The sequence below is a fragment of the Pundamilia nyererei genome, unplaced genomic scaffold, assembly GCF_000239375.1.
Source record: "Pundamilia nyererei isolate P.nyererei 1_Seehausen unplaced genomic scaffold, PunNye1.0 scaffold00339, whole genome shotgun sequence".
NCBI classification, from domain to species: domain Eukaryota; kingdom Metazoa; phylum Chordata; class Actinopteri; order Cichliformes; family Cichlidae; genus Pundamilia; species Pundamilia nyererei.
The window spans coordinates 85524-95490 of record NW_005187740.1 but is presented as its reverse complement, the minus strand read 5'-3'; the positions used below and the strand labels follow the sequence as shown (position 1 = coordinate 95490).

The following is a 9967-nucleotide window of genomic DNA, read 5'->3' as shown; positions in this document are numbered from 1 at the left end:
TGTGTGTGTGTGTGTGTGTGTGTGTGTGTGTGTGTGTGTGTGTGTGGTACTTACCAACACGGAGCTGGAAGTTGTTTCCTGTCTGTGTGTTGATGTGTTTGAGAGTTTCCTGCATAGCGAGTGCGAACAGGACCAACTCACTGAGGTGATTCCAGCCATCCTCACAATCCTGAAGACACACATGCACATCTGAATGAAGTGTGTATGGACATCAGAGCCTTTGACAAGAGGCTCAGAGGGAGCATTTAAGTGTTGTGATGTAACAGCAGGACTCACCTGCCTGTCAGGTGACAGGCCTGAAGCTGCCATGTAGCAGCTGCCAGTGGTTTTGATCTTCTCCACCTGCTGAAAGTAGCATTCATCCAGCAGCTACAACACACAAACACAAAGGTAAAAAATACTACATTTAATAAAGTTTACAAAACATATCTCGTTTGTGTGTGTGTGTGTGATTTATGACCTCATCAAAGTCGCTGATGACGTGGTTAAGGAGGCGGAGACACTCAACATGCTGATGAAGGACCTCCTTTTCCTCGTAGAAGTCGGAGAATCCGGGCAGAGAGGCAAACAGCACGCCCACTCGCTCATACGACTGTGAGTACAACTCCTGATAACACACACACACACACACACACACACACACACACACACACTTTAATGCTCTGTTAATATGACTCATACTAATAGAATAAATAAATATCGATTATTGATCAGGCCTACTGGTCATGAGGTCTGAGGGCATATGTCACACCTTGCATTTAAAGATGAGAAACAATTATAAAAAAACTTGAAAAAGTCACGAAAGACTCAAAAAATGTGCAAATGGCCACAAAATATTATCTAAACCACTTCCAATTCTTACAAAGTCTCAGCTGTTCTATACAGTAATTTTTATATATATATTTATAATAAATATAACTGTACGAGTGTTGTTTGTTTTTAATTTTAAATTTTTTAGAAATCACGTGCCTAAATTTTATCAAGGCTGAAAGTCTGGAGGAGTGGCTTCTGGATGACAGGTGGATGATGACATAGGAGGTTATACATCTGAGCTAATTGGAAAATCTAAACTCTGACCTCAGGACAGTGTTTGAACTGATTTGTGTAATTTGGTAATATACAGAATCACATCATGAGTATACAGTGATATTTTACCCTCTTTTTGGACCTTTTTTCAGAACACTTTAATACAATTATCTGACCAATAATATGTCTGCTGCATGGTTACTTGCACTCATAAATCACCCAAGAAGTCTGTGCTCCTGTTTTGCTGAAGGAAGTCTAGGATTTTTTTACACACTGATTAACAGTTATCTGTGTCTGTGTAATGGTCCCAGTAGTCCTGTGATGCTCCCATGGCCAGAGCATGATAATGAAGTTAGCTTTGATTAACTGATAACTTAGTTATCCTCTCTCATAAAGATATGGTCACTTCTGACTAGAAAAAACTAAATGACAGTGACCAGAATGCTAATGCTGAAGCTCCAAAACTCAATAGGGAATCAATTTGGCTGCTATGTGAAAGGCATCAGGTACCTCATCATTGCGGTCTCTCTCCAAGAAGTGCTGGGCAACATGTGCGGGCAGGATATTGAGCAGCAGACACTCATTGTGCTCCCGCTGCTCCTTCATGTCCTCCACCTCCTTCTTTGCCTGAAGGCCCCAGAGAAAGTCCAGCCGTGCTGTCGCCTCCAGCTGCCAGTGAAGAAATGGAAGAGGGAAGTGGTGGATATTAGCATACTGAATTCATATCAGGGTTATCATTGTTTGCTTGATAGCAATAAAAGCTGGTAGCGTGTTTAACAGAATCCACCTGTCTGCTGTTGAAGAGGACAGCCACCACAAACATCAGCATAAGAACAACACAGACTCCATTCCTGCACAAGTGATGAGACCTGACGACAACAGAGGAGACCACATTTTATTTTCCACACCTTTACACAAAAACACAGGAACATGACCTGAATGGAACTTGTACCTGTAATTCTTGATTATGTAGGTGTAGAGGGCAGCAAACAGCAGTAGAACGGCCAGCTGCAACACGCAGCTCAGTCTGAGGAACACGGCACAGGTAACCATAGCAACCACGCCACTTAGAACCATGTACTGTACACAGAAAGGCCAGTGATAATTTTAAAAATGGTTACTGACTAATCAAAACAATGTCATCATGATTCTGAGTTCATGTGATGTTTGAGTGTTCACCTCTGGATATGTGCAAATGTTGATATCGGTCCAAGCCGAGGGAGGCGGAGCCAGCAGGGAGTCCCTGTTGCTGATGTCAGTTTCTGATGAATCACACCACAGCTAGTGGAAGCAAGCAAGAAGCTTTCTAACAAGTTATTTTGTACTAAATTCTTTGTACTAAAGCCTTTCAGTAAGTTGCTGGAAGAAGCTATTATTCCCACTGAGGTTTTTAAAAATGTTTAACATAAAAGATTGGTTGTCAGTATATGGGAAATCATAATAGACAATAAGATGTGCACGTTATTGCAGGTGAGTCATTACTTTTTGGCACAAAATACCAAGAAACTAAACGAAAACACTAGCAATGCAAAAAATGGAGGGACTTCTTGAAATGCTTCAAACAAACATTCCCATTGTTGTAAGAAAATGTTTAATTGTATCTTATGTTGCTGTTAACACTGTTCCAGTGCAACTAAAGAATGTGTAAATACACATTTTTAGTTGTTGAAACGACAATGCTGTCAAAGTGATGTAATTTCACACTTCGTTTACAGAGAACACATTTTTGCAAAACTTTAGAAATTCAAGGTGATTACAATCAATACTCTTGATACTCTTTTATACTGATGGAGACTCATCATCAAACAGTAATCCTCACACTGTGTTGTGTCAACATTGCTGCTTAAAATGTAAAACAATATTTTTGGAGAATTCATTTTCCCCCAAATTGCTTCATTCTTTGCATTTCTCAGCATTCACATCAGCAACTGTTACAGAAGTGATGCTGAGGCGGACAATGATGTTTTTTTAATCGATTTTAATATGTTAGCTTGTTTGGTTTTCAAATCTTTTCTTCTGATCGTTTGGTATTTATGACCTATAACATATCTTAGTTATTGATTTGATAAAAACAATATCAGACTTACAATGTCTGCAGAGGCGATTCCAAAGTTGACAGTGATGGCAGTGAGTGTGAGCAGCATGCGGGCACTCTTGTTTTCATGCACCCAACAGCAGATTGACTGGAGGGGAGCAGGACAATGCTTAAATTCCTCCCCCAGAGTCAGCAGCAAGAGCAGGAAGTAAATGCCGCCACTGACCACAAACTGAATGACCATTGGACACAATCTGTGGGAACAAAAAGTTACTAAACACACACATGTCAGCTGTTATAGAAGTTCCGGTCAGCATGAACAAGATGTTTCCTCTCCTTGTATAACATTTATAATATTTTTAAGGGGAAAACAAATTTGTTTCATCTTTAGCTTCATTTATCTCTAAGCATGACCAGATAAATTATTATATCGAGCCAAAAAGTGCAGAGAAACAGTTGGTACCTGGTCCTATGCAGATGATTTTCTCTTTTAGATGTGAGGGCTGTTAAAATAATATCTATTAACATAAAAAACAAAAAAGCATTTGCAGAAGCTTGTTTTTGTACTGTTACATTTTGGTGCTGAAAAAATCACAAAGTCTTATATTTTCAATACATATTTAATTACAGCTGCTCATTAACACAAATATCTAATCTCATGGCAGCAATTTAATGTATTTGGCATGTAGACACGGTCAAGATAAAGGTCAGAATGGAAAAAGGTGATTTCAGTGACTTTGAACGTGTTACAGTAGAAAGTAACACTAGTTGAAATATGATCAGGACCAATAGCAGTGTCTTCAGTTTTATCAGTTTAATTCTATGGTTTTGTTTTGTTTTTTACAACATGTTAAGCTTATGTTTTTCCAATTGTTGGATAATTGGACAAACATCATTTACAATTATTTACATCATTTAACAAAAGGAAAATCTATACCTTGGGGCTGGGATTAGCACCTGGACTGTCATTAAAAGCAGCAGCAGAATGAAGGAGCAAACCATGTTAGATTTGAAGAGTTCGTCTCTCATCTGAGAATACTGAGAGACAAACATTTTATTAATGACTGTTTTCAAGGTGCCAGTTTCACCCCCCCAAAAAAAACTACTAAGAAAAAAGATTCTCGTGTTACCTTTCCCTCCACATGGGAGTCCTTAAACACCTGAGTAAAGGTGGTGATGTGCTCCTTCCTCATTCGCTCACTGCTGCGCACCTCCATGGCCTGGCGAATCCTCTTGTTCACCTCCCGTGTTCCTGAGCGCTGAGCTGCTATATTATTGGGCAGCTGGGTCAGTGAACCATTGGTAAAAGTAGCAAGGATCTGTGAACCAACAAAGAATACAACAAAAGGTCAAAGGTTATTGAAATTAAATCAGAAAAGTACTAATGGACTTTGAATCTGTCTTCTGCACTCACAAAATTCTTTCCTAGGATGTCTCCAAATGGCAGCTCAGCACTCCAGGTTGTTATCTCGTCATAACTGGGGCGCCTTGCTTTAGGCGGCTCCACATCTTCCTTCGAAGCTGGACGGACCAGGTATGTGTCGATGTTGTGTTTCCGTAGAAACTCGCTACGATCCTGGCCATGTCCCGCCTCTGTCTCATAGATCCCACCCAGACAGTCCAGAGTGGCCTTGGAGATGTGAACCTGACTGAAAGGAGATGAAAATGTACAACGGTGTTACATGAACACATCACAAAAATCTTCTGTATTTTAATCATTAAGATTAACTTTATGGGATGACACCTATAGCAAACTGCAGTTTGGCAATTAAGTAATAAGGATATATTATGTATTAATTTGTCTTACCCAGGCACTCCTGCAGCCTCCAAACTGTTGGCGACGTCCACGTCCCAGCTCCAGATGTCAAACTGCCACTTCTGAAGACCCAAAACACCACAAAGAACGGAGCCAGAGTGGACGCCTATTCGCATGTCCACCTCCTGCTGGAGCTCCCGACGAACGTAACTAAAATGAAATACACCTATGAAGTTTTGTGGAAACAGCTGTAGGGCTGTGTTAGCCACAGATGATTGGTACCGTATAGTGTTGATCATACTGAGGCCCATCTCCACACAGCAGCGGGCATGTCCTCTCTGAGGCTCTGGGACTCCTGATACGCAGTAATAACAATCACCCAGAATCTTAATGCGCAAACACTGGTGGTCCTGTACTCAAACACAGGGGAAAAAAGAAAAACTGTGGCCTTGTACATTTAAAAAACACTAAATAAATAAATAAATGGCAAAAGCCAAATAAAGATTAAATTCAAATGAAAAAAATTTATACAAAACTTAACAAAAGAACCCCTAGTAGAATAACAAATACACCAATCCTTTAACTAGTACAAACACATAAAACAGGAGCTGATGCAGTTGACAAGGTGATCTGACCTCAGCCAGCCTGTCGAAGCGACCAAAGAGTTCATTGAGGGTTTTAACGAGATCCTGAGCCGAAAGAATCAATGACAGCGATGTGAAGCCGATGATGTCTGCAAACAGGATGCTGTGGAGAGGCAAAATTCTCATCATGAGAATATCATTTTAATCCCACTGAAACCAATGTAAAACCACTACTGCAATACGTTTTTGGCTAAATGACCTTTACATATTCTTTATTCATCCTCTACATTTTTAACTTTACAATCTGTAATGAAATCATCGAAATAATTTATAAAACCACTAACAATACCTGTTCAGTCTTATTTGACATTAGATGAAAGCTAAAAACTTCTTTAAGAAATTGCCTTTGCATTATTACTGGTGTTGTTGCAGAACAAAAAATCACACCTGCTGGATGTTCAAGCGTTAATCAATTTTGGGGGCATTTTTTTTTTTTTTTAAGTAGATAGAAAGATGGGACAATGGAGGAAGAAACTCAGCAAAGGTCCATGAGTTGGACTACGTTATAGCTGTGTGGTATGTGGTTGGCTCCACAATTAGTAAGCTAAACTAGAGCCTAAAGTTAGAGGTTTTTGATAAAAAACTCTGTGGTTAAAGGTTAACTGCTCATTTGACTGCCATAACAAGTCATTTCAGTCGATACAATAACTATAGTAGAGTTGTTAGTCTGTTGAAGCTCCTCAAAGTTCTTCATTCTTTTAAAACTACATTTATAGCATGTGTGTCCAGCTGGCTCGTCATCATAAAGAAGTGGGTTGTATTACCTGACATCCTTGTAATGGTGAATGTAGATCTTGTGCAACTGCTGAGGCAGCAGATAATCTTCCATGACGGCCATGTCACCAATCATCTCAAGCACCAGAAATTGAGGTAGGATTGACATCACCAGGCGTTCCTGACAGCACAAAGACACACACATAGCTTTAGGATATATGAGGTCCAGACATATCCCAAATACTTTGTTTCACATGACTTGCTACCTAGCTGTTTCTTAGTTAAACATCTTGTTACGTTGGTCAGAAAAATGATGATTTGACTTTATGCTGATAACTGAGATCATTAATAAATAGATGAATAGGTTGACCACATTTACAAATGATCCTAATACTTCTTCCACTTCAATAGGGACACAAAAGATTAGGGAACCCTTAAATATCATCCTCACTTGTCTGTTGTTCTCCCTCTCTAGTCTGACTCGTCCTTCGATACAGCGCCTGGTCTCCAGAAAAGACTGTCTCTGAGTCCAATCAGACAGGTAGTGAATGAACAGACCCGCAGTGTTCATAGCCAGAGACAGCAGAGCCTTGGACAACACCTGCACGTGTACAACCAGACAGTTTAACTGCACAGTGACAGAAAGCAGCCAATAAAATGTAGCAATTTTGTTACCTTTCTGATGAAGCTGTGGTCATTATAGTGACAGCAGAAATCCACCAGGAGGTGCAGAGTGGAGGTGGTTCCCCCCGCAATGATGGACCAGAGGAGGGGGAGGGGCAGGAGGGTGTAAGTGGAGAAAAGCGTGAAGAAGACATACCAAGAGTGATCGCTCTCCGCCCAACTGAAAACACCAACCAGCACTTGGAAGGTCTGAGACAGCCAGCTGACCACTGACAGATACCTGAGGTAGATTTAAAGGAAGAACAGGTCACTGTCTTCAAATTTTTAAGTGAAACATTTTCAGAATAAGACTCTGGAAAACTGAAGAATTTTAGAGGTTCCTTCGGCTTCTGAAGTCGTAGTTCTTCTTTCCTTTTCTGGAGAGAATAACAAACGTTCTTCCAAAAGAATTTATGACATCTTACAGCTTTCAATGTCAGGAATTTGTTTTAGAAAATCACTTCTGTGTTGGTAAATGCAGTCAAGCAGTCACATTGACTTATCTGTGGTTTAAAATTTGAGCTACTGTTTAGATTCTGCTGGTAGGATGAAATGTCATCTGCATATAACTTGATATTTATCTTAAAGAAAACTAAACATGCCCTCTGCAGTGCAGTGCTTCTTTCCTAATAACAGCCAAATAAATAAACAAATAAATCCATATTGTTTCGCACATCAAGGTACTATAATATTAGCGACAGCTTACATTAAAAGACATAGTAACTTAGTTCATGTAGGATGTCGCTAAGTTGGCACAGAGATCCTTATAAGGAGCCCTCCCGCATAGCAAGCAGGTCTGCTACATCCCAGTGTACCTAAGCCACTGAGGTGATGACAAGACTTCCTTTCTGGTCAGAACCACCAGGCAGATTCCTATCCACAAGACTACAGACAGACCGGTAAGCCAATCACAGGCCATGCCCCACCAGCCCAGTGGCCATGTCAGCAATGAGACAAGAAGGCGGGTCAGGATGTCAACGACAACAGTGACGACCAGTGAGGTTCTTCTCTGAGCCGAGGAGAACTGCTGGTAGAGCTGCTCCAAGTCTGCAGACCTGAAGAGGTTATAAGCGTCAGCATTACTTATTTTTATACCATTGACAGTAAGCAACAATATAGTCAATAAGACACCTGAATAAATAAAATAGGCAAGTAAAGATTTATGATTAAATATGTAAAAAATTCTAAATACTATCAAAGTTTATGCTACAAAGCATATTTAAACAAAGATCATTAATTTTATGACTGTATCATAATTGTTATTATACAGCTAATAATTGTATGGTTTTTAGTTAAAATGTCCATTTGAATGTCTTTACTTGAATTTGTGCTGCAGTGTGGGGATGAAGACGCCTCGCACCGTCCACCCAGACGACACAAAGAAGTCAGCATCACTGAGTGGGTCGTGTTTGCTCTGTGTTGCTGTGGTGACTGTTGGGTGAATGCGAGCTGCTGACGAACGGCGCTTCTGCCAAAATACTCCACGAGACGCTTTATTGCGGATCTGCCTGCAAGACAACACAGACCGAAGAACTTGTGTAATACTTCAAGTTTGATTTAAGAGAATAGACAAAAAAATTATGTGAAAAACGTTTGGTTTTTTTTATTAAATGTTCTTAATTCAGTAACTTATAAACTGTTTTGGATAAGGATAACTTGTATTAATAATTAAGATGCCGACAGTTCATACATTTATTAAGGTTATTCAATCAATTCAATCATGAAATTACTATGAATCAATGTATTTTTAATAAACACATAAATTATTCTGGAAGGAATGTAAAATAACACTTTAAGTAATTTTAGGATTACATTAATTTGTACATTAATCAGGAAAAATTCACATTTTAGGAGTTAACTAATATGTTTATAGTTAATTAACGATCAAGAAAAAAGTAATCAGGAATGTTATTTCAACGTTTTAATTGAGATCATTTGCAATTTCATCAGGATGAAGTTAACCTTAATACCAACGTTTATTATAGTTAAGGTTCAGTTAACTCAGAAATCAGTTTCTTTTTACCTGTTGATGTCCGCGATGTAGGCATCGGTGACTTTGATATGGTGCTTGCCTCGCTCCAAACCCCCAGCGAGCCTCAGTGTGTACAGGTTGTGCTGGTCAATGATGTTCCTGACGGCGTTCTGCCACAGCAGCTGCTTCCTGCGCAGGTTGGAGGTGGGGCTTATCCCGGTGCTAAAGGTGATGTCGCTAGTCTGCCGCGCCGCCTCACAGTCACCATTTAACAGCTCGCTGCAATCTTCACCCATGGTTACAGAGTTGTAAGGCCTGGCTCTTCTGTGAGCTGATTGGTGTCAAACAGATTTACATCAGTGATAACAGCAGCAAAACTGTTCTGTCTTTCAGTGTCTTTCCAGGCTCCCGTACACAGGGCTGAAAACAAACCAGAAGAAGCACTTAGAAAAAAAGTGGCACCAGTAATGATGATTTGTCATTAAAATCCATTTTACACAAAATAATTGCCTAAGGAGTGTTACTCAGTAAATACAACAACCTTAAATTACATCAGTGCATTTAACGTTATGTATATATACATTTTTGAAGTTTGTTAACTGCATTGAATAATGCACACTGAAGAGTATAGTTGTGTAAATGTGCTTCACTAAGTAATTGTGATCCTTCATTCAGTTTGGGTGTGTGCAGATTTGGCTTTTGTGGGTGTGTAACAGATTTTCAGTGTAAAAGTCACTTTGACTAATTTTGTTCAGGCTTGTGCTTAAAATGTTAATAAAATCAGATTTCCTGTACTTGTGCGGTGCATGGGACAATTTTAATTTCTAGTAAATAACTTTTTTTTTTTATAGAAGCTGGTGTTGATGGTGATGATATGACGTTTGTCCAAGTGATGAAGTCCACTCAGGTTTTAGTTGCAATCACTGAATAAGGTGTTTATTTGATATATCAGTGCAAATACCCTCCAAATTATAATGTAACATATTTGCATTTCCTCTAAGACCAGTTTTGTTTTTCCATCCATCCATCCATCGTCATCCGCTTTGTCCGGGGTCGGGTCGCGGGGGCAGCAGCCTAAGCAAAGAGGCCCAGACCTCCCTCTCCCCAGCCACCTCCTCCAGCTTGTCCGGGGGAATACCAAGGCGTTCCCAGGCCAG

The 9967-nt window shown here is 39.8% G+C and overlaps 1 protein-coding gene across 1 annotated transcript in view; it reads right to left on the bottom strand.

Annotated features, from left to right (window-relative positions):
- LOC102199441 (adenylate cyclase type 8) overlaps positions 1 to 9106 on the bottom strand; it is a 10621-nt gene extending 1515 nt beyond the window's left edge. Inside the window, exons 1-20 of the mRNA XM_013915647.1 lie at positions 8862 to 9106; positions 8158 to 8346; positions 7654 to 7893; positions 6896 to 7079; positions 6627 to 6803; positions 6226 to 6356; positions 5453 to 5564; positions 5100 to 5227; positions 4869 to 5027; positions 4476 to 4710; positions 4192 to 4380; positions 3999 to 4099; positions 3114 to 3315; positions 2206 to 2307; positions 1979 to 2106; positions 1814 to 1895; positions 1537 to 1695; positions 461 to 607; positions 277 to 369; positions 55 to 169 (exon numbers count right to left, since the gene is read on the bottom strand). Coding sequence (XP_013771101.1) covers positions 55 to 169; positions 277 to 369; positions 461 to 607; positions 1537 to 1695; positions 1814 to 1895; positions 1979 to 2106; positions 2206 to 2307; positions 3114 to 3315; positions 3999 to 4099; positions 4192 to 4380; positions 4476 to 4710; positions 4869 to 5027; positions 5100 to 5227; positions 5453 to 5564; positions 6226 to 6356; positions 6627 to 6803; positions 6896 to 7079; positions 7654 to 7893; positions 8158 to 8346; positions 8862 to 9106 — 3118 coding nt within the window. The remainder of the gene's footprint in view (positions 1 to 54; positions 170 to 276; positions 370 to 460; positions 608 to 1536; positions 1696 to 1813; positions 1896 to 1978; positions 2107 to 2205; positions 2308 to 3113; positions 3316 to 3998; positions 4100 to 4191; positions 4381 to 4475; positions 4711 to 4868; positions 5028 to 5099; positions 5228 to 5452; positions 5565 to 6225; positions 6357 to 6626; positions 6804 to 6895; positions 7080 to 7653; positions 7894 to 8157; positions 8347 to 8861) is intronic.
- Positions 9107 to 9967: the final 861 nt, after the last annotated feature.